The sequence below is a fragment of the Heliangelus exortis genome, chromosome 12 (assembly GCF_036169615.1).
Source record: "Heliangelus exortis chromosome 12, bHelExo1.hap1, whole genome shotgun sequence".
Classification (NCBI taxonomy): Eukaryota; Metazoa; Chordata; class Aves; order Apodiformes; family Trochilidae; genus Heliangelus; species Heliangelus exortis.
The window spans coordinates 2,392,689-2,416,037 of NC_092433.1; the positions used below are offsets into that span (position 1 = coordinate 2,392,689).

At 43.3% G+C, this 23,349-nt stretch overlaps 1 protein-coding gene across 5 annotated transcripts in view; it reads right to left on the reverse strand.

Moving 5' to 3' along the window:
- Positions 1–280: 280 nt before the first annotated feature.
- Positions 281–23,349, reverse strand: part of VGLL4 (vestigial like family member 4) — an 85,290-nt gene continuing 62,221 nt past the window's right edge. For 3 of the 5 annotated variants that reach the window (XM_071755418.1, XM_071755417.1, XM_071755419.1), the window contains exons 3-5: positions 8,131–8,353; positions 5,110–5,227; positions 281–3,173 (exon numbers count right to left, since the gene is read on the reverse strand). In XM_071755418.1, the coding sequence (XP_071611519.1) occupies positions 2,905–3,173; positions 5,110–5,227; positions 8,131–8,353 (610 nt within the window). In that variant the 3' untranslated portion in view covers positions 281–2,904. Of the gene's footprint in view, positions 3,174–5,109; positions 5,228–8,130; positions 8,354–15,583; positions 15,735–17,366; positions 17,461–19,073; positions 19,271–23,349 lie in introns of those variants that run through there. The other 2 variants (XM_071755421.1, XM_071755420.1) reach the window with 2 other exon arrangements.

Here is a 23,349-nt window from a genome sequence, read left to right on the forward strand (position 1 = left end):
GGCACAAGTTGCTCCTGGGGAGATGATTGGACACGAGAGGAAAATTTTTGGCTTTGAGGACAGTCAGACATTGGAATGCTCCCAGGGGAAATGGTGGATTCCCCCACTTGGGTCCAAGTTTTAAGCCTCAGCTCGACGGGGTGCTGGGACATCTCACATAAACAATAATATCAGAAGGGGACCAGATGATCCTTAAGGTCCCTCCCAACCTGATACTTCCAGCTCATGGAGTACAGGAAGCAACCTCACCAAGCAATACAGAAGAGTGTGCACTCACCAGTGATTTAAGAGCACTTTATTGTTCTTTAAGGCTACTTTTAAGTACAAAAAAAAAAAAAAAAAAAGATGGCCTGCCAAACCTTTTTTTTTTCCAGGTGAAACAAGGCCACAAAAGAATGGTATATTACAGATTTACAAACACAGAGAGAATCTTTCAAACGGAACTGTAGAGAACCTGGCTCTGTGAAGGAACTTCCCACCCCTCAGGATGGTGAGTTCAGTTTAGTTTCCTTCCACCTCCCCCCAACCCTTTGGCTTTCCATGACATTACTGTGTCTAATATATGTTTTACTGGACATAGCACATTAAATCTTTATTGCCCTCAAATCCATTTACCTATCTCAGATAAGTAAATGTAACCTTGTAAAACAGCTATTATTGAAAATATTAGCTTTAAAAACATTATCTCATTTGTGTTTACAAAGAAATACAGGAGTCACATTTTCCACAGAGTCCATCTACAGTATTAGTACTTTCCTGTTACGACGCTCAGTAGCCTGTAGCAATAACAAACTAGTGGCTATTAATGCTAATGCAGTGTTCTCATAGAATAACTGTGTTCCTGCACTTTTACTGTATTACAGACAAATCTACAACAAAAAAAAAAAGATCAACTTTTTTCTCCAAACAAAAAAAAGAAAAAAAAAAAAAATGAATGATTACAATAAAGGAAAGGGAAAAATTAAATAGCTACATATCATTAACAAATTAATTGTTCCTCAAAAAATACCTACAAATTTCTCTGTACATTCTTTACGCACAGCGTAACGATGGTCTTAAAGTTACCTATATAAAAAAGTGTTCTTTTAACAATCTTCCTACAGAGAGTAGGGTACTGAATGCCAAAGCAAGTAAGCGTTGACTACCCAGTAAGATGGTAGTGAAATGTGTAAAACTGGGGGGCTTGTGTTGGTTTTTTTTTTTTAATTTTTTTTTTTTTTTTTTTTTTTAAAGAAAATTGAGCAGCCACCTTCTCAACCAGAGTAAGAGCCAATCTCCCGATCTTCTACCCTGCACCTTTTCCAAATTAAATAGCTTAACTTTAAAAAAAAAAACAAAAACAAAAAAATAAAAGCCACAATGGACCCAATACTGTAACATAGTCCATAATACATCACGTGTAGTTCATCTTCCAACTAGTTCTAACTTTCTACACTGAACCAATCATTTCAGGTAACCCAGTATAAAAAAAAAGCCCTAGTTGCAACTGTACTGGGAAGATGGAATGTCTGGGGGAGAGTAGTTACACTTAACAAGAAGAGAAGCTCTTAGTACTAGCACAGCTGCGACTCTATGCCTGCCTCTACTGCCTAATCTCTAGTTAGTAGCTATTAATATAGCAAATGATAATAAATGCAGTAATACCTGTATAAAGTTTTCTACTGGAGGAATGTATGCTGCAACTTGGCCTAGGTTTATGAACAAGCTTAAAAAAAAAAAAAAAACAAAACCAAAACAAAACGAAAGATCGTCTTTCACAAACTGTAACAATCTGTTGTCCAGCCAAGATACCTAAGGGTAGCAGTTTCTGCAGCTGGGTAAAAAGGTGGATGACACAGACTTGGTGTCAGGAAGGGGATTCTTGCTGAGCAGGCAGTGCTGCAGGCAGGAGCAGAGCTCCAGCGTCCTGTACTGCGCCTCAGCCCTCCCCAGCTGCATCGTTTGAGGCCTGTCCTGAGGCTGTCCCTCTGTTGCTGGCTGCTACTAAAGTGAATATCAAATACAAATATCATAGAGTACAACTGTACCAGCAGTAAGTATATCTAGGATTGTTACTGACAAAAATAAACTAATTCTGAAGAAAAGCTAATAAGTATTATGATTCTTACTGTCTATACATTAATAGATACCAGCTATTTTTCATAAAACATGCATCGTTAAGCACTATTGAACCCTCCGACCTCAGCTCTATTCTAACAAACTGCAGTGTTTAGGAAAAAAATGCCCGTGTTCTGTAAATTATGCAGTCCAGTTGCAAGCACTAAGCACCTGAAATCTAAAGAGAGAAAGACCTATAACCTGTATGAGACTTCCCCTTCTGAAGCTGTTTTGCTCTAAGAAAAAAATCAAACTGATAGAAATGTCGTCCTTAAACCCTTTTTTCAGCAGTTTGCCCTCAAAATATTAGCATCTTCCAGAAAGTTGCTATGCAACTTCAGTCCTCCTCCAATAGTGCAAATCATACATGACAGTTCTTTTCAAGTATATACATACAAAATTACTTCACAGAGGGAGAAAAAAAAAAAAAAAAAAAGCAATGTAAGCAAACCAGACAAATTCTAGTCTTGAGAATCTAATGAAAGCAAAAAGCATTTGGGTCAACCAACTACATGTAATGGCTTTTGTGGATTAGCGTGCAGTATTTTTTTTTAAGGGGCAGCAGATTTGCATCAGAGGTTTCTTTGGTAACTGAGGCAGGAAAAAAAAAAAGGATGCTACATCATATGAATATGAAATAGTTCCTGCTATCATCTTGAAGGGCACCCTTTTACAAATAAAAAGTGAGTACACAAAACCATGTGTTGAAAACTAACCTCCCCTCCCCCAACACTATTTTAAGCACTGTTCAAAGCTCAGTCAAACCATGCAGATTCAGGAACGGAAGGGTCCTCTCCTCTCCTCTCTTCATGAGACCACAGAGGGCGAGTGATTATGATTGACCATGTGAGAGGAGGGGGAAGACTGTCCCCGCCGCGAGGCCGACTCGGGGCTGCTGGAGACTCCGTCCTTGGCAGCTTTGATCTGCAGCCACGTGTCCCCAAGTGCTTTGGCAAAGTGGTCGTCGACTGTTCCCGTGATGGACACCGAGTTTGCCACTGGCTCAGGCTCTTTGTAGTTCTTGCCCAGGCTCCGGCGGAAGTGCTCTTCCACCACCGGGTCACAGGCAGCGCTGGCTGCAGGGGGAAGGGAGGCACAAGAGGAGTTATGTCCCTGCAGAACCCTGCCACCAAGCCCTGCCCTCAGACTCCTGGTTTTCTCCCATTTTCCTATCAGAAAGACATCTTTTATCATGATGAAAGAGGTGGTGTGTGGGGCGGGGAGAAAGACTGAAGACTTAAACTGAGGAAGTTAAACATTTCTGCATTTCTGTGACCTGCTTACCTGCACTTCATAACTACAGTTCTCCCTCAGGCTACTAACAGCTACAGCTCTGATCCTATGGAAACCTGCTCCCAAACAATCACACAAACTTGTATTTAGGCTTAAATAGAACTGGAGATGGAAATGGTTCTCTAAAATCAGCCCCCAGGCCTGATGGTAGCAGTCAGCTGAGAGGAGGCTCCACTCCAAAGCACAGCATGCCCAGAGCTGGCTGCAGGGTTTCAAGTTGTTGGACATTCTAGTTTCTAGGACAACACCCAGTCAGAAAACTAAATTGTCACCTCTGCACTAGGTACTATGAGCATGAAAATGGTGCAATACTACCACAAAAGGCACAAAAAAAAACCAGATTCTGAATAACAGTTAAAAATTCCTCAAGACTGAAGATGAAAAAGTTGCACTTTTGCAATTCAAAAACAATGTATTTGTATGTCTAAAGATTTATCTTTCAAAAAAATACTTAAAACCATAGGGGATCCATGCTACAGGCATGGTGATGGGTCTGAGCCTTCACGTCCCACTGTCCTTCTGAGACACCTGCACTGGGCTGCAGCACAGCTGGAGAGGTCACTGTGCAAACTGTTGCCATTCACAACAGGTCTCCCCAGCCCTGCTGGAGTAGGAGTATTAAACACCAGCCAGGCAGCCTGGGAGCAAAGCCTTGTGGCTTTTTTTTAAGATTGGTTGGAAACAGAAGTGCTGAGGTACTAACAGGCTGAGTCCTGTTCTTACCTCTGCTGTCAGAGTGGTTCCAAAGAATGTTTATCTATATGGTGATAGGCACTTAATATAAATATAAATAAATATAGAGATAAATATAAATATAAATAGATTTTGACTGATCCTAAAATGAATGTCATTGACCCCTCCAGGTGACAGGTGACAAAGCTTTTCAGAAAACCTTCACCTCTGTTCCACAAGCTCTGTGAATACAGGAGGGGTCTCGGTAAAGCTCTCCCTAGATGAGGAGCAGCAGATTTCTAGAAAACTTCTGACAACTCAGATCCCAAAGCACTAATTTCTCTAAAAGCATAATGTGTGTTCCTTCAGCTTCTAATTCTAGTTTTCAACAGTACATTCATTTTTAAAAAATATTACAATAACTACCCTACCATGGAACCTCAGGCTCCTGCAGCAGGTGTATGACTGGACAGGACTGAGCTGTTTTCCTCAGTGAGAGAAAGTGAAGAGAAACATCCCCAGGTTCCCCAGCAAGTGCTGCAGGAAAGATCTCATGAAAAGTATTAAGTGCACAGAAGTTCACTGCTTGGGTTGCTATAGCAACTGCCCTCCAAAGCTTTTTGTGTAGTCCCTGCAGAAAAAGGTGGAGGGTAAATGCCTCGGGGCAGGAAAAATCTACAGGAAAATCTGCTCATGACTGCAGTGGAACCATGGAATCTACCAACTACTGAAAAAGTCTGAGGAAAAAAACTACAGCTCCTAAAACCAGAGCATGGCTGGATCTGCTGGCCCTGTCTGCTGATTGCCAGGTGACTTACTCGTCCCTGGGGGGTGCCTGGGGTTTTTTGATGAAGTTTTTCAAAACAAAAGAGCACCTCTGGCTCCCTACTTTTGAAATGTCACTTGGTAGTGTGGCACAGGACAGGCGGCTGGAAAGAGGGGGCCCGTGTAGGTGTCTCTGGGCAGAGAGGACACCGAGTGTCTCTGTTGTGCCTGCAGAGTTGGTTCAGGTGAGGGAGAGGCCTGGGTGTGCTGAGCAGTACTTACTGCTGGCGGGTCTCCTGTAGGGCACCGCTGAGCCGCAGCCGCTGTGCGCGATGGGGCAGTGGGACAGGTTGCAGTTCCGGTTGCTGGCGGAAGCACAGGTGATGACAGAGGGACGGTTCTGACGGGGGGAAACACAAAGCTGTCACTCTCTGAGGCCATCAGACAGTTTACTGCATAACCACTTGAGCTGTACAAACACTGAGCTCAATCCCAGCAGTGAAATAACACGTGAACTATCAGATTCCATAAAGCACCTTAAGACCCCAAATATTCAGCTATTCTTTCTTTGATAAAAAAAGCCCCACACTGCATTTCCAGAATGGTTCTGAGTTAAGTGGCAAGCAGCCATCCAGAGAAAGGGGCAGTGCGACAGCAAATCATTAAAAGCATCAAAGTGATTTTACAGTGTTTAAACTTCAGAGGCATTCCACACACAGAACTACATGTGAACACACTGAACACTGTTCCACTGATCCACACATCCCTGTGATCCCAGGACTCAGAAGGGCTTTACAAATTCTACAGGTGTTTCTCTTCTTAGTGCTAATCAAGCCTGCATGGCATCTTTTTCACTCAGAAGTTTCCTTCCCTAAGCCTAATTCTGTATTCTGTGCTTCAGCCACAAAGCAGGAAGCTCCCAAGATGTAAAATCTGAAGAGCACCTGAGCAAGTCTTGAGTGCAAGAACTTCCCTGTTGTAGCTGATCTGCCTTTCCAGCACTGCTCAGCAAACATCATCCTTTGGCAACACAAGCAAACCCCCTGCACCTCTGTTCACACCGTGAGTGCCTCCTCTTATAGCTCCTTAAAGGTGCAAGGTTTAACCTTTAAAGGTGTAAAGGAAAAGACATGTCCCAGTTTCTCCAGATGGCTGAAGGGAGATGATAACACAGGCTCTGTGTTGTTTGCTTTGCATCTTTGGTATATTGTATAATACAAAGGAGTCTCAATTTGCTACACTTAGTACAAAATAATTAAGTGTCTAAAAGATTAACAGTATTGAATTAATTAACAGGGCTTTAATTCCTCATACATTTTACAAAGCTGTGCAGCAAACCCACAAAACCCACTGCCTACCAGCACACAAAGTCACCAAGGAAGGAGTTTGAATTGTTTAGTGGTACTTGGTCTAGACAGAGCAAGATGGGAGCAAGAGAGATGAGCTGTCATGAGGAGGTTTAATACCTTGTCTAGACACAAAGGGAACAATGCTACTTACATCTTCTTTACTGTTTTTACTTTGCTGCCAGTGCAACAAATAGAAAGTGAATTATTTTTCTGGAAACTATTCACATGTGAAAGTCTTTATTTTCACCAAGATTCTGTGTATCTATGGAGGGGTTTCTGAGAAGTGTATTCATGCTGACCTCTTCATGCAAGAGGTAGGAAGTAGAGAGAGAGACAAAAGTAATAAAAAATCTTGTCTCAAGAATGCAGGTGCCAACACCACACAGGACCTGAGAGGCAAGATGAGGCATTGTACAGGTCCCCTAGCATGGTGCTGTATGCACAGGTGCACTTAGCAGAGTGATTTGTATTAAAATACTGAGATAATCTGAGAATTTAGTAACAGCAACTACAGCAGCTGAATATCCCTATGCTGCCTAAAATAATAAGGTATTTTTTACCCACCTCTTTATTAGAAACAGAGTAAGATGAAATCCCATTCAACATCAGGGTTAAAAAAAACCCCAAGCCAACAAATCAAACTAGTTTCTTATTTTCAATACACTTTTTTTCTTTGTATGATTCCTTCTCTGTGCTCTTAGCAAGGCCTTACCTCAACATCCTCTTTTCCCAAGAAGACAGACTGCAGTCTAGCTCAGAATGTCCAAGATAACAAAAGAGAGAGAGAGAGAGAGAGGAACCTGGCAAGGGGCAGGAGGCAGGAGCCCAAGTCAAGCACAGGAAACAGCAGAGCGGTGGCGCTGGCCGCTGCGCTATCAAAGGGCAGCAGTGCCGTCACTGGGAGCCTGTCCCTTCCTCCTCTGTCAGCACTGAACGCTGGGAGCAAAGAAGAGCTGTTCTGCACACAGCAACAACTCTGCAATCTGCTGCCAAGTGGTGCAAGATGGCAGCAGCAGCACCAGTGCACGGCCAGGCGCTCTGTACCAGCGGGTGCAGCCAGCCACCGACGGGCGTAAAGATCCAGCTGCAGTGAAAAGGAGCTTTCAAACACGGCGCATGGAAACCCCAACCTCTGAAAGATCTCCCCTCAAAAGTGTTTACCCTCTGCAGGGCATCACAACAGGGGAGGAAGGAAGCAAGGAAGGAAGAGCTTAGGTACAGGGGCCCAGTTTAATGTCTCGACACTGCAGCTCATCACATCTCGCTGTCTCGCTTCGTCTCTCTGCTCGTCAGAGGGACGGAATCTGACAAATCAGAAAACTCGTACAGAATGCACAGAGAGGGCTCATCCTCAGCACCTCTGAGGGAGAACAAACACAGCATACAAGATGGCAAGCAAAAAACAACTGACCAGGCAAAACCAAACCACCCAAGCCTATAGAAAGTAGCTATAAAATAATACAAATTCACACAGCATTGCTCTGAGGAACACACTGGATACTTTTGGCCGGCTAAAACAACTTAGGTCACATTCCAGTTTCTTTCATCTGGAAAATAATGCAAAAATCTCCTCCATGCCCTTTCTGTCTCGTACCTGAACTGAGCAGATATTGCCTGGCATGCACTGGGGATTCACTCAACCACAGGCTTTGCATTCCCAAGTAAAAGATATGCAATCACAAGCTTAGCAAAGCATCCAAAAACAAAAAAAAAAAGACAGAAAGGCCAAGAAATCTGTGACAGAGATGTTTAAACATGAGTGGCTAATTCACGTCAAACACAATGAGCTGTGACATTCACTGTGCATTTTTAAAGTACATTTTCCCTGAAGAACAGGGTCACCTACTTATATTGTAACTCTCAAGTTGTGGTTACCTCTGAGGCGTCCTCACCATGCCCACAGCAAGGACTCCTACAACCAGACAGAGGTTCTAGTGGAGGTGGAAGCCAGTACCTGCTGCCGTTCCACAGAAGTCAGTGTAGGTGTGATGCCAACTGTTCGGGTCGCATCCATGCTGTTTTTGGTCAGTGCTAGGGGCTGCTCCATGGTCAGGCTGGGGATTGAGGCATAGAGGTGATTGGCGTGCAGGCTCATGGTGGGGGCAGCCGCCCTCTCGATTGGGCTGCGGCTCCGCTCTCTGTGCTCCTTCCGGTAATCCCCATTGGCAGTCTTATTTCTGAGAGAGAAAGGAAAAAAGGTCAAAGGACTCACTCTGCCTCCAGGCTGTAAATGTGACATGCAGCATTAAACCCTGATAAGAAACACGGGGCAAAGCCTTGTGCTTGGTTGTGGGGAGGGGGGTAGAATCCCTCCTTGAGGCACCTCTGGTCTGTCCAGCCAGCTCCTCGCAGAGAGGAGCCAGTGAGTGACCCCTGCAAGCTCTGGCAACTCACATTTTTCTTCTGCCTGGAATTCCTTCAGATACTTGTCTGAATGCACTGAGTTAAACACTTGATCACGTTTTGCTAGGCTCAGACATCTCCTCTATTTATTCATACAATGGGTCTCACTCTGCTTCCTAACACTGGAGTATTCTCTAAGCATTGCTGAAGCTGAAGAAAAGCTGCTATTACTCAAAAGACAGGGTGGGTTTCAGCAAAATGCTGTGGGAGCAGGCTAGAAGTAAAACTTTTCAGAGCAGAAAATGAAGAAAAAGCTAAAACTAGGCTGCACTTACCTCAGAATCATTTCATTACAACAGTTCTTTAAACAAAGTAACTTCAAAATACTACTGAGCAGTGAATCTCAATAATGTGCTCACAAAATGGGCTGATCATCCACTGTAATTAAAATAATACCAATTCTGTTCTTAAGTGGGAGATATTTCAGTAACCACACGGCACAATAATCATTGCTGATGGCAAACGAGGGACTCAAAGGACAGGGACTTCATTCACCTGGGTGGAGGCAGCTGAGGGCCACCACTCACCAAGGTAAGGGGGGGTGTGACTGTCAGCCTGGGACACACCAGTGCCTGTTAACACCCTGCAACACCCCCTGCCCCTGTGTGGAACTGCAGGCTCAGCCCTCTGTCACCCAGGAGCCTGCTGGAGGAGAAAGCTGGTTCTGTGCAAAAAGCACAGTCTGCAGGAGGCTCCTGAAGCAACAGTGAAGTGTCCTCTATGTGATGTGGGCAAAATCCACTTACAAGGGTTTTTTCACACCACTTTTAAAGCATGACATGGCTAAGAGGCAGGAGCAATCTCCTGTAATATTATGATCTGTAAAAACGCTCTGATAAGCATTAGGCAGAGACAGAAAAGAAACAAAAAAATGTCTCCTGTAATCATAGAATCATAAAATCATAGAATTAGCTGGGTTGGAAGGGACCTCAGAGATCATCAAGTCCAACCCTTGATGTAATGCTACAAACTAACATGTTCGAGTGGTATTCAATGCTGAAAGTACATTACAACTCCAAGAAGCCTGTTTCAACACCTGCAAAAGTCTCTCAGAAGAAATGGCAACAGCTGAGGTGGGAAAAAAAGCCCTGGCAACAAACAGAAAGAAAGAACCCCAAAAACTTATCAACAAAAATGCTATAGAGAGGCCTTGCAGCTTCATATAAATGAAACAGCTACTTAAACCTATCTAATGTCTGCATGTTACTGCACGTTGGTTAAAACATACAATAATATTACTCTGCACTGAAGTTAGTTTCTCTGTATCATGTAAAAACCAGCACTTATGCTCACATTGATCCCCCAACCCCCCCACTGCTCACACCCCCCGTGCCCCATTCCCAAGGCACACACGGGGTGGGGGTGTCCTGCCCCAGGACTCGGGGATGCTCCCTTTGTGGCACAGCACTCACTCGAGTGCCTTTTGAGCCCATGTAAACTTGTAGCCTCCACAGCAATGGATTCACAGCTTACACTCAGTGCTTTGTTCAATACTTTTCTTCACAGGCTCCTTTTGTTTTCTTTTCAACCTAAAGTCTAATGGCTTGGTCTGCTATTGCCCTGGTTATTCTGTTAGGAGAAAGAAAACCACCACTCCCTGCTTAGCATCCTCATGCCACTCCCGAGTTCACCTCTCTCTGTTCAACAACCTTTTTTCTCCAAGGCACTACTTTCTTTAATAAACCCTTCTCATACTTTTGTCCTCTTTTTGGCCCCTCTCATGTCAGAGCCAGAAGAGCTGTGATTTGCTTGAGATGAGGGTCCCATCTCTGCTGTGCTCAGGAACAGGACCTTTGCTGACCTGGTCCAAGGCCTCAGTGCTATTCTTCAGCCTGCTCCAGAGTCACTTTGTTCTGTAAGTGATAAATCTGCTATTGCTGCCTCAGCTCATTTACCATGGTACAAGCGAGGGTTAACAAGGCCCCAGGCAGCCGGTGACTGGAGAACCTCAGGACACAGCTCCTTCTCTGTGCCAAATTCCCCTGACAGGCTCGGGAGGGAGCAGCCAGCAGAGTAACAATGCAATTTGTAACCTTCCAGATCCCCCTCCTCCTGCTCAGCCTCCCCGCCTATCGCTTGTCCCTTTTAACTAATTACAAATCAGCAGCTGCAGATTAGCAGCAGCGACCATAAAATCTAACCTTAAAGGTTTCACAGCTGGTGCTGAAGATGTTCTCTGAAAATCACGTGCTGTTTCTTGAATCCTTCTTTCTCGGCCAGATTTAGGCAGTGCCAAGCAGCACAGAACCCAGCACCTGGACAGATGTTCCCCCGGCGCTGCGCTCGGACCTCTGGTACCGTTTCAGCGCCCAGGCTGCTCTGCCCCCTCAGCATTCAGAAGAAAGAAGCTGAGGATTGCTTTGCTCTGAGCTAAGGGCCGACGCAGATCTATATTTAAAGTACAGTAGTCTCAGCTTGAATTACAGCACTGACACAGCTACCGAGCACAGCGAGCTCATCCCTCAGCACCCCTGAGGAAGCAAAGCGTGGGACTGCGTCTCCAGGACGCCTCTCCGGGATGAGCTTTGTCCTGGCCCACAGCCACCAGATAGCCTGGGAAGCAACCACCTGAAAAGACACCGCTCAAGTCAGTGCTGGAGTGATAGGGGCGAAGCTGCGCGGAGATGGCTCCTTCCTGCTGCAATGCAGGGGCGCTGGTGGCTGCGAGCCAAGATGTTGCTTGCCAGCTGAACACTGGGCTGGTCTCCTACGATTTAAGTAACGTTTGGAGGCTGCAAAGCCACACGCAGCTCCAGTGCATGCCTACTTTTCGCTGCCTCAAAGAAAAAAAAAATAGTCCTTGTTCAGAATTACTGTATTTTAATAAGCACGTGCTGCTTCTCAAAGGAAAGACTTTATTCTACCAAAAATACTTGCAAAACTAAACAGAAAATGTAGCTACACCAGTTGTTTGAGGGGGGGGGGGGCTGCTTTCCTGTTTTTTTGCTGTTTGTTTTTTCTTAGAAGTGGGTTTTCAACAATTTAGTGCTGGAGAGGGGAGGAAGAAGGGGGCAAGGGGCTCTTAAGTGCTGAGCAAATCTACTGAGATTCCCAAGCAAAAAAAAAAAAAAATTTCATTTTACACAACACCACCTATCTCACTCATCCTTTTAACAAAAAGTCACAGCCATCAATATTGGTGAACTGGTAGGAAACAAAAACAAAACGAAAAAAACCCAAACCAAACAAAGAAAAACCACCCCACATTTCTGCAGAGGTTTTTTGGAAGAAGGGACCAAGAAACTGGGAAAAGGCTCAGTCTGACGTCAGGAAGCAGAGCTCAGTAGGCAGACCTTTCCTGAAGATACCTAAAATTATCGAGTTATCTCAGCAATCTCAGCAGACCACACCCAGCCCTTTCTGTAGGCAAATAATTCTCTCTTCCTAAATTAGAACTACTCCTCTTCAGGCAGGGATCTGCTTATAGTCCACTCCACTTAAATCTTCTCCTCAGATCATCTACCTTCAACTATATTCTCTTGGCAGAAAAGGAAAAATACCTGAAGCTTCTGCTTCCACATTCTGAGCCCAGCTGAAAATTTAACAGCACCCTGCAGAATAGTAACATGATCACTCTGCCCTTGTGAAAATATACCAGCCCTTGAGTCCCTCCTATTTAAATATAAATAGCAAATCCTACAGACATCTGACTCCACTTGTAAAACAATTGTACATAAAAATTATTTATAGAGTAGTCATCATTGTGACATTATTAAGTACTTTGAGTTGAAAATTTATCTTAAAAAATAATCTGTTAGAAACTGAGATCTTGTTACCTTTTGAAATCATTATTACTGAGCAAAGCTATTCTCATTTTGGTATTAGATGCTGTGTCTGAAGGGACAATCAAAACTGCCTGTGTTGGAAGATGTTTACATTTCACTCAAGCCAATTAGCTTAAAAACTGCACAGGCACTGAGAAAGCACAGAGATGCATCTCTTAGTTCAAACATAAGGGCAGAAAATTACAAAGAAGGATTTCTGACCGTGTTTGAAAAATAACTTAAAAATATACACTACAAATAAATCCAGCTGTCCAAACAGCTTTACCATCCCCTGACGCCACTTTGTTTTAAAAGTCAGCACTTGTACCTTTGGACTCCACCTTCAGTGATGAAGGTGCCAGCACAGCTCTACTGGCTGCAAAAATAGCTCACAATTAATATGGGTGAGAACTGGAGCAGACAGCAGGCAGTGGGACATCCTACATCAGCCCTACCCATCACCCTCACTTCCCTTCTAACTGGGCTATTCAAGCTACTTGCAGGTTTATTTTAGCAAAATGAGACATGATCCCAAACCTTAAATTCATTTCTCCAACACTTGAAAAACAGACATTGTTTTCCATGTTTCTCCCAAATGAATCATAACCCAGGCTCCAGCACTTACCAAGCATCATGTGCTCAGATGGATGTCATACCAAAACCACACACATCCTGACTGGGAGCTGAGAGTCTGCTCCAGTTTGGGGCTACACAACAGTTGCTAATTGAAAGCAATATTTCGGTCCTCCTCAGGAACCAGTTCAAAGTTAGCTAAAACACATTGTTCTTTGGAAATCTTTTTTTCTGTAGCACAGCCTTTAAAGGCGGCTGCTCTGCTGACTGGCACAGTGTGGCAGTCATTCACACTCCTCCTGCAGGAACAACCCTGCCAGCTGCCTAAGGAAAAGGAAAAAAAAGAGAGGCCCACCGAAGGGGACAGTTCTGCTTGCACTCACTTCCAGCCTGCAGATCCTTCAGGAACAGATGCCAAATGCATTACTGTACCTCCAAGTGAAGCCCTCACAGCCCTTTCACTCTCCCTGTGGCAGAAAAGGAGCTCTCTGCCCCGAAGTGGTTACTGCAGGGGTGTGCTGCTCGCAGAGAGAACAACGACCCCCTCGCAGGGCTGTTCAGTCAGCACGAAACATGGTTTTCTTTATCCAAACACAATGCATCGTGTTGCTTAAGAATAAACCTCCGTTTGTGTAACCTAATTCAAAGACGGTTTTAATATTTTCAGTATCTTCAGAGTACTCCTTTTCTAACATCTTTTCCTGTGTTTATTCAACAAGGTTTCAAGTGTGACAGAGGACAGCTGTTTTTCTTACTTAAGGATACAAAGTATCTTCTCCCCATGATGGGGACCATCTCTAGCGAAGTATCTACCCGCAAACATTAATTCCCTGGGTCAGGAAAACAAGAATTTCAGGTGTTATTTGATAACAAGATGATATCTACCCAGAGAAAAAAGAAATCCTAGGTGTTCCTGACTTGGGATTTTTAAAGTAAACCCAATTCTGTAAAAAAACCCCAATAAACCCAAACAAAATCAGAACGCATCGGCAGTTTGCTCTTTGAGATTCAGCATGAAATGAAATATTCATGAAAAAATATTCCAAATAGTCCAGTACTCCCTTTGAACCACATCTACTTTGAGTGGCTGCCACTCACATACATCACCCTTTATTTTATTAGCTTTATGCTGCCCTGTTACTCCAGGTAGCCTCTTCCTTTCATGCCTCAGTACTCCCATCCCCAAAAGCTTTCAAGTAGGCCACTTGCAAGTGGTTACTGCTTTTTCAAAAGTCATTTCTGCCACAGAATCTGGACATCTGATATGGTTTCCTGAGAAAGATAAGGAACGCTCCCCCTTTTTGCCACTGTTATTTAAACATCATTTATACAGTCTGTTCCCCCCTGCAGGAAGCCTTTTGGACAAAGTAAAGACCATATTCAGATCAATGCACACATAAAACTGATGATGAATCTTCCATGAGCAGCCCTGCCTCTTGCTATGGTTCTGGAGGAGTCCAGCACAGCAGTTTGCTAGCCAGCCGGCTACCAAGTGGCTCTTTAACCCAGGTCTGTAGCTGGCAAATCCTCTGCTGCTTCCTCCATCCCAATGTGGTTAACAAGGGAAGAAGCAAGTGGCTCAGTCTTCACTTTCAGCCTCAGGCTCCAAACAGCTCAGCAAAGGCACCCAGGATGTTAAGCACCACCTCAAAGCTCCTCCAGCCACCAATAATTAAACTTAGAACTCTTCCCAGAAAAGAGCTTTTGTTCTTTTTAATTTTTCAGCTTGAGCATCAGGCCCAAATGGGAGAATGAAACATATTTACACAAGTTATTTCAGAGCCAGGAGTAGGCATGCACCAACTGAACCAGTTTTTTCCTCCCTCTCCATTCCTCTCTAATCACAATTCTGCAGTTCCTGCCCTTAAAAAAAATTACAATTAATGAAAATTTCAGCTACAGCCAGCGGAAAGACCTTTGAGATGAGTAGTCAAAACAAAACCATTAGAAACATACTAACAAGAAAAAGGATAATCTTACATGTAAACAAACAAAGGTCAAACTTTCTATTTTTATCCTCACCAAAACAGGGTTTTCAGAGATAAAATCCTGGACCAGAGAGTTACACACAAAGGTAATCAACCAGGAGAACAGATTCCACAGTAAAAGAAATAAATGAATAATAATCTGTGAAATGCATAAAGGAGAATCCCATTACTGCCTGCACCAACCAGAAGCATTTGAACCCACAAGAGCTTCCCTTCCTGAAGGCTTCACAGTCACAAGTATGAAAGAACTGGGGAAAACCGCATGATGTCAGAGCTGAGGCAAAAGCCAAACCCACACAACTGAAATCTAAAGCTAATGTACAGTAAAATCAATTAACACAATCTCTGATCCTACTTACTTTTCTCACAGGATTTTTTTTTCTTTTAATGTTTGGCCATCATTGCCCCAACACTCCTAGGGCTGTTTTAAAAGGCCGTTGGTTGCTTTATAATGGCAATCACTCATTCTGTCCTTAAGTAAAACACTAGGATTTATTAAATGAAAAATGATGTCACTGCTGGAACACATGCATACCTGTACCATCCAGAAATTATGACCAAGTTACCTTCCTGCAGTAGGTACAGACTATAGGTGACCTGTACAAATCAAAACCTAGAATTCAACTTTTATTTTAAAAGCAAGAAAAAAAAAAAAAAAAAGCCCAGCAGCTCTGCTCACCCAGCTCTGCTCATTGCTCTGCTCTGCAGTTCAGCTGCCTGCTCACCCAACTCCAAACCTCCTGCATTTAAGTTCTTGTTTTGTGTGGCACACCTGATGGCTCATTCTAGAGTACCATAATTTTTGGAGATGCTTTTATGTGAGGCCATATCTGAGATGTAAAGACCAAAAATTTAACAATAAGTATCTGGAAAAACTATGAAATGGTAAGTGTTCCCATTACTTCTGCTGAGGTAACTGTGCATACAAATTAGCCTGTTAGGAAAATTAAATACATTTTTTAAAAATCACTAGCAGCTCAAAAAGTGGAGCTAGAGCAACAGAAAGTTCTAGCATTTCAGTATCACCTCATTAACGAGTGTCTAGTTATAAATGGAAACTGCAGTAATTATAAGAGTTTCCTAAAATGCATTTTGATTTTTATAAATAGAGGCCCTTTTCATCTCTTCAAAGTTTTGTTTAACTTTATCTAGGTGGAAACCAACAGCTGAGTACAACTCCCATCAGCACTGACTTAGTTTTCAAGGGCTGAGGACAAAAAAAAAAAATGTTCAGCCTCCACCCAATCAATTGCCAAAGAGGAGAAACTTTCTGGTCCTCTAACCTGCAACATGGGGCCACTGGCTCCCCTGTTTGAAGTGCTGCCTAACAGCCTGTCAGAGACCAGCACACTGCTTGGAAAGGAGACAGAAGGAACTCAGCCTTTATTCCTCTGGTTCAGCTGCCTTGCCATAGCTTCTCTTCAAAGGGCTACAGTAGTTCCAGTTGCCTTTGAAAAACCTGCACAACACACTGGAAAAATGTGAGTGAAGAACTCCTTCTGCCTGCCATGAAGACCAAAGGACAGAAGATGTGAATGCTTCAAGAGCTGGAAAAGTCTCTGCAGAGGGTGCAGTCTGTCTCTAGAAGATTCTGCTAATACAGCTACAGAGAATATTTTTTTTTTTTTTTTTTTTGGAAGATGGTTTCAGTAAAACTGCAAAATTCTGACAAAACAATGCATGCCAGAAACATTACCCTACAATTACCAGAACTAAGGTCTTCTAGCTCAAAAGTAAACTCTACAGTAGTCAACACAGTGCTTGAAAGCACAACAAGCTCATTCTGAGAAAGTCAAACAGAGGCAGCAGAGCAGAGCCCACCAGTGTTCACACCTGGAGAGCAAGGCAGGCTACTGCACATCTGGGGACAAACAGAACACAACTAAAAGGAAAGCCACCACTGGAATGGAAACTCAAAGTATTTGTGCAGAAGCCTGAACTGTTTCAAATCTGTAAGGCACTTTTAGTTGCTGGGAGGGGAAAAAAACATCCAGAAAAGCAAATGATTAAAAATTAGGTTAAGGGGACAGTCCAAACTTTCCTTAAAATTTCTAACAAGCAAGAAGGAAAATCTGGCAGTCTAAGAAGGGCAAAGAGGTTTCCCATGAAAACAGCTCAAAGGTCAGAGGGGTTACTGGAAAGATTCAGAGGCAGCTATAAAATGATGAATTTTTACCCAAGTGTGATGCCCACACACACACCTCTGGCAGCCATTTCCTCTGAAGTTCTATCAATTCATGTGCTGGGTCACGTGCAGCTTTTATAATTCAGCCATGTTAACATCCTTTTGAAGTCAAGCTTGGCACATGCAACAAGCCTTTTATACCAAGTCACTGGAAAATACTGTAAAAGCTATTTATGATCACAGAGAGAAAGCTACGGGCCAATGTCAGGGGAAAGCTTGCACATAAAACACACACAGCAGTGGGTAATGTCCTGGTGCAACAAGATCAGCCACATACATGTGTGCTCAGCACTGCCAGGGTACATCAGGCTGTTCTGCAGGCTCTGGGAAAACTTGGTGATGTTGGAACTCAATGGTGAAACTGTGCAGAACTGTTAGAGGAAATAAAAAACAGCAGTTACATTTTCTTACTGTATTTTCTGGGTTCTTTCTTACAATATTTTCTACTTTTTTTTTTTTTTAAACTACTCTCATTCACAACTCAGTGTCTGTTATGGATCTATTTTCACAAGGGTGGGTACCAGGTAAGTTATTCTGTGAACCCCAAATTCTCAGGTTTTATGGGATTTTATTCTGTTTGGGCACCTACAAGGCTGCATCAGGTAGAACCTGACAGTAGAGGAGCAGATTAATAATTTTCTTCAAATAGATGATGTGGGAAGTAAGAGATAGCAACAATATGAGAATGGAAAGTTTATGTCATAAAAGCTTTAGGAACACAAGCCAGCCTCTGAAAATAAGATCACAATGCTGGAATTAGCTGTGTCAAATTGTCAGGAAATGGGATTATAGAGCTTTCTTTTCCAACTTCAGTGGTCCTTAAGAGAAAGAGGGATGAGGGCCTGGATCATTAAAGCTTACAAACTATGGTCCCTATCCAGCAGATGCACAAGGTAACATGTGCTGATGTGAGGCAGAAAAAGCTGAGAAAGTACATTAACTCACTTTCAGACAGAAATGTTAATAATTCTCAAAAAAACCCCACAGGATTTAAGCCTTTAGACTGAGAATGCTGCTCAAATAACTGGTTTTAAGAAATGAGGTTGTTTTTTTTCATGGGCTGTTTCATAAGAGGAACAAACACTTGACTAAAAGTTCAGTGAAACTGTTTGTAATTGCTAATAAAATCTGAATTACTGAACCCTCTTGAAGCAGTATAAATACAGTAATATCTTCATTGTATTTTGCACAAGTATTTATATCAACATAGTAAAATAATTCCTTTGAAAAGCTCGATAGCTAAAGCAACCACAGCAGTAGCAGTTCAGTGTCTGAAAGAGACTTCTGCAGCCAAAGCTCCCGAGTTAAACATAAAATACTCCAATCAACAATATCCTCTCACAGAAAGTTCTGCTTTAAGGGAGACTTAAGCTAGAAAAACAGACCACAAGCAAAAAAACATTTGGGATTTTTATTCCCCCCTCCTTTCAAGGACTGATTTATGAACTCCAAAAGTTACTGATGATACATGTGATGAGCAGATTCGCTCAGCATCACTCCTTGTCATTCAGAGAGCAAGAAGTCAGCCAGATCCACAGAAAGGCACAGGGCACAGGCAGCTTTGCCAGACAAGGACTTTAAGGACAGGGCTGTGAGAGGAAGAGATGAACCGACCTTAACTTGACTGCAGGGTGGTGACTGACAACCGAGCCTCCATCTGTGCCATGTTAGAGGCTACCGGGAGCTGTCAGGAGGCTGCTCAGCCTTCTCCCCAGACGTTCTGGGAAGTTTTCCTCATGGTTTGGTTAACTCATCCATCTCACCCTTTCTCCCTCTGCTCAGGTTCTGCACCCCCTGAGGCGATGGCGATGCCTGCAGGTACCAAAGCTCTGCTTTCCCTCTTGCCTTTCCCGCTCTATTTTAGGAACAGTATTTACACTGCGAATGAGAAATCTTGGGAGAGCCGCTGAGCTACAGTTTGTTTACAGTGGGAACGGAGTTATGCAAGAAATTTACAGGACGATCTCAGCCGAACTGGGGCTACCTCGTACAAAACACATGGGATTCCAGCGGCGCTTTCCACCGGGGGAAAAACAAAACAAAACACAACAAAACCCTTTCAGACATCAATGTCGGAGAGATCCTTTTGATTTCCATCCTCATTTTCTTCAGGAAAGCCATACCCGGACCCAGGGCCCGGTTCTCCCCTCAGGGCGGGCAGCTCACGCCCGCCTCCCTCCCCAGCCCGCCCGGGGCCTCACAGCCCCGCAGTCCGCTGAGGGGAGGCGAGCGGCCCGGCCGACACTTCACAATAAAAGTCCCCCTGGTCCGGTACCGCTCGGGCGGGCCCCGAGCCACCGCCTCCGCGGTGTCTCGGGGCCCGCCCGAGCGGTACCGGACCGGTCGCCCCTTCAGTCTCCCGCCATTTCATTTCGTGTGGTCTGAAGGGTAGAGAAAGGGCCGGTCTGGTGAGAAATGGCCGATAGGAATGGAAATCCCGGCGTTTGTTCCGAGTCAGCAGTCTCGCAGGAATGAGTTAAAGGCAGTTTGTGCGGTTTGGGAAGCGTCAGGGCATGAGGGAAAATGAAAGGAGCCTGTCCAGTCCAGCACCTTCAGCCTGAGGAGAAAAATCCACTTATTCGTCTCGAAATTAATGTAACATTCTACTCCAAATCTCACCCTGACAGAGTCATTGTCTATAGCAACCGTGTCCATAACATTCTAATTCTCTAGAGCGCAACTTTCTAGTAAATGTTACATCTGTCAAACTGCAGGAAACATCTGGGAAAATGGTTAAAGAAACGCGAGATTAAACCTTTGTCTCCACACGGGTTCGGATATGCATCTAGAATATGTTCCTCAAGGTTACTCATTCTTTTCTTACTCATTCTTTTCTCAGCTCTCAGGCTTTGGGGTTGGTGCCAAATTTCACCCCGGTGTAGATAAAATGATGATTTACTCGGTGTGAAATTTCCCTGCAAGGTAAAAAAATGATGACTCCCCTTTGGTCCCCATGCCCAGGATGAAGGGGCTGCTGTTCCCTTCCTGTGCCCAGCACTCCCCATCACCTCCCTCCTCTCTCCTTTGGTCCTTGCTGGAAGCCCTTGGTGTGTGTCCCCCCCCCCAGGGCCTTATCAGCCTCTGCAGGTTTTATGCTCTTTTACAAAAGAAAGAAAATGAAAGAGGAAAACACGACATCAAAGCAGGATTCTGGAGCGAGCTAACAACCCCCTTCTGTTTGCAAGTGGAGACACCTGAACTAACATTGCCTGATTTTTCAAGGACCTCAAGATATACCCAAATTTTGACAAACCAGGTCTTTCTGCAAAGGACTGATAAGCTATCAATCAATTTTTAGCCCTCCAACTCTTCATAGCAAGCATTTCATATGTGCTTGGCTGCACCCCCCTGAACTGAAAGGATTTGAGTACTTTCTGAAATTCCCCCTTGGACAACAGCTTGTGCAAAACTCTGTGTTAAATATTAACTCAGATACATTAGCTCTTTTAAGTCTGTCTCTGAAGGTTCAACTTAATTTCTGGGAAACAATTTAAGAATAATTTTGTGTAGTGCATGGTCTCCATTAATAAATGAGAAAATACATCAGATTGATTTGGTCAATTGACTGATCGAGCAATGCACGCATGAAAAAAAAATAATTAGGAAAAGGCATTTGAAACCCACTCTATAATCCTTTGTCCACTGTAAAAAACAAGAGACACATTGTAAAAGTACCACTGGCAGTACAGAGGATCTTGGCTTCCACAGCACTGCTTTGAAAACACCAGGTTAAGCCTAAAATACTTCAAAGCATATTTGTGCCAAGAAAGCTGAGTGAAGATGCCTGCAAGCAAATGAGAGACATTTTGGTTGCTCCCAATTATGTGTGTTGGTCTTTTTTTTTTTTTTTTTTTTTCCCCAATTCCAATGTGTCACAATAAAATGTCATTGTAAACATATTTCTTAATACCACAAAATTTGGAACAAAAACCCAAGTAGTTAGCAGCAAAAAACTTTTTTTCAGAAAACTCCCACGCTACCTCTGCAACTCAGTTCCTTTCAAGCCCTGCTTGGAGCTGGAGACAGCCTCCACCACCATGGGGACCTGATTTTCTGCAGAACATTTCCACCCTGCATTCTCAGCTGGGGTCAGGGAATGGTGAGGAGCAAGCTGATGGAGTCCTCCCTCTGATAAAGAGCATCATTTTTTGAGTACTTCAGATCTCACTCCAAGTTCCTTGCTTTGAGCTACTACGGGCTTGAAGGTGACACAGCTGACCCTGCTGTGAGCAGAAGGTTGGATGAAATGACCTCCCAAAGCCTCTTCTAACCTGAGAAGATGATTTTTTTGAATCCAGGTGACTTTCAGGACAGCATAAGACTTTTTTTAAAATTATTTTTTAATTATTTTTATTTATTTATTTTTATTTCTTGAGGGTGCCAGGATAATTTCTATTGGTGTTACTGTAGTGAGCAAACTCCATTGGATGCTCATGGTAAGAAACTTAGGACAGATGGCACCTTCCAAAGCCCAGGAATCTAGCCTGGCTTTACAGATCAGATTTGCCATGATTCTTCACTCCAACAAAAATGAAGGCACAACCTAGAATTTGAAACAGAAATGTTTGGATCTACAGAAGTATGTCCAAAAGTATGTCTTAGGTGATACACATTAAATTACCTTACTCATGTGTTGACCTTTTATTTCAAGGAAAAGCCAAGTTAAACATTACACAAATCAAGAGATTATTATTCCTGAGACATCCATTCAACAGCTGCAAACTTTTGCTGTAAGATTGTTTTCAGATTGACACTGAGGTCCTAATGCCACCAAACCAAATGGGAATAGGGACAAAGAGGTTAAGGGGAAAATATTCCATTCAGCAGCCCAGTTGTCCCAAACCAAAAATGTTAATTTTCCACCTGATGTATTTGGCAAGCTAACAAAAAAAATGGTCCCTCCCAATAATAATGGCCAAGTACACGTGTAATTTGACACAACACAGAATCCAAATCCTTCTGAAGATGTCAATGATGTAAGTTTACTTCAGCCTTAAATACACTGATCTGATCCCACTATTTGCTAGCATACAAACTATTTTTAAAATTGCTACACCACAGCTATAAAGCATTAGCCATAACTGTCCCTTGCCCCAAAGCAGTGCAGAGTTGTGTATTTGCTAGTTCTGACTAAAAAATCAGAGGCCAAACCAGCCTGGAGTACTTTCCTTCACCCAAAAAACCCCAAAACACAACAAGCCACCAAAAAACTAAATTGACATGTTGTGCTCTTGGCATTTACTGGTTTTCTTTGCTAGCTGGTGAAGAAAGTGCCCTGAGAAGAAGCTGCCTGTGGACTCTTACTGTGAGCTCTGCCCGCTGGGAACGGCTGATGTCAGCTCTCCAGAGCTCCTGCCAGGATAAGGCCTCCTTTGTCTGCAGCTGAACTGTGAAAATGAGAAAATGCCTCCAGCCTGACAAACAAGAAACCCACAGAACACAGGTCAGGCCCCAGACCTTCACTTAAAGGTACAACGCACCTCGTTCACATCCCCCTCACATACACGGTGCCCAGAGAGTTCATTTTGCTCAGGGGTTGCCATGAAATGCTAAATACACCTTGGAAAGCAGCTTCGTTTTCTAAAGAAAGATTAGTATAGCTCTCCAGCCACTTTACCCAGAGGTAAAGTGCTTGTAATTCTTACATAAATCAAGTTCCTAATTACTCTTCTGTAAATCAAGGTGACTTCAGTGAAGTCGTATGAAAACAAAGGCAAGTTCAAACTTGAGGCCTAAAATACACTCAACTTCTCCTGTACAAAGCACCAGAAAAAAGTACTTTACAAAACACCCATTTTTCCACAGCAAGATCATGCTTTAGTTAATGCACTTCAAATAGAACACTGGAGGGACATACAAGAAAGTGTGAAATGCAAACAAAGGCATTTCATATTACAGTGCCTGTGATTTCATTTGGGGTGGAATTTTTTTTTTCCCCCAAGTGAATTTATGGGTATAATATCTATGACCACAAAAATATTTAAAGCTGTATAAATACAGTCCAGTACACTGCCATAAGGTAGGCAGCAGTTCCACGTACTGATTTTAAAAAATTAATCTGATAAATTAATCTCAAGCATATTGTATTAGCCTAAAGCTGAGAATTATCTCCTCTGAAAAACAGAGCCTTTGAGAAATTGTCCTTTGCCCAGGAATTCCATTACAAATTCCAGGAACACTGTAGGATTGCCAGGGCATTTAATTCATTCAGATCCAGAGACTGTACTCCAATAGCTGTGTTTGTCCATAACAAAAGCAAA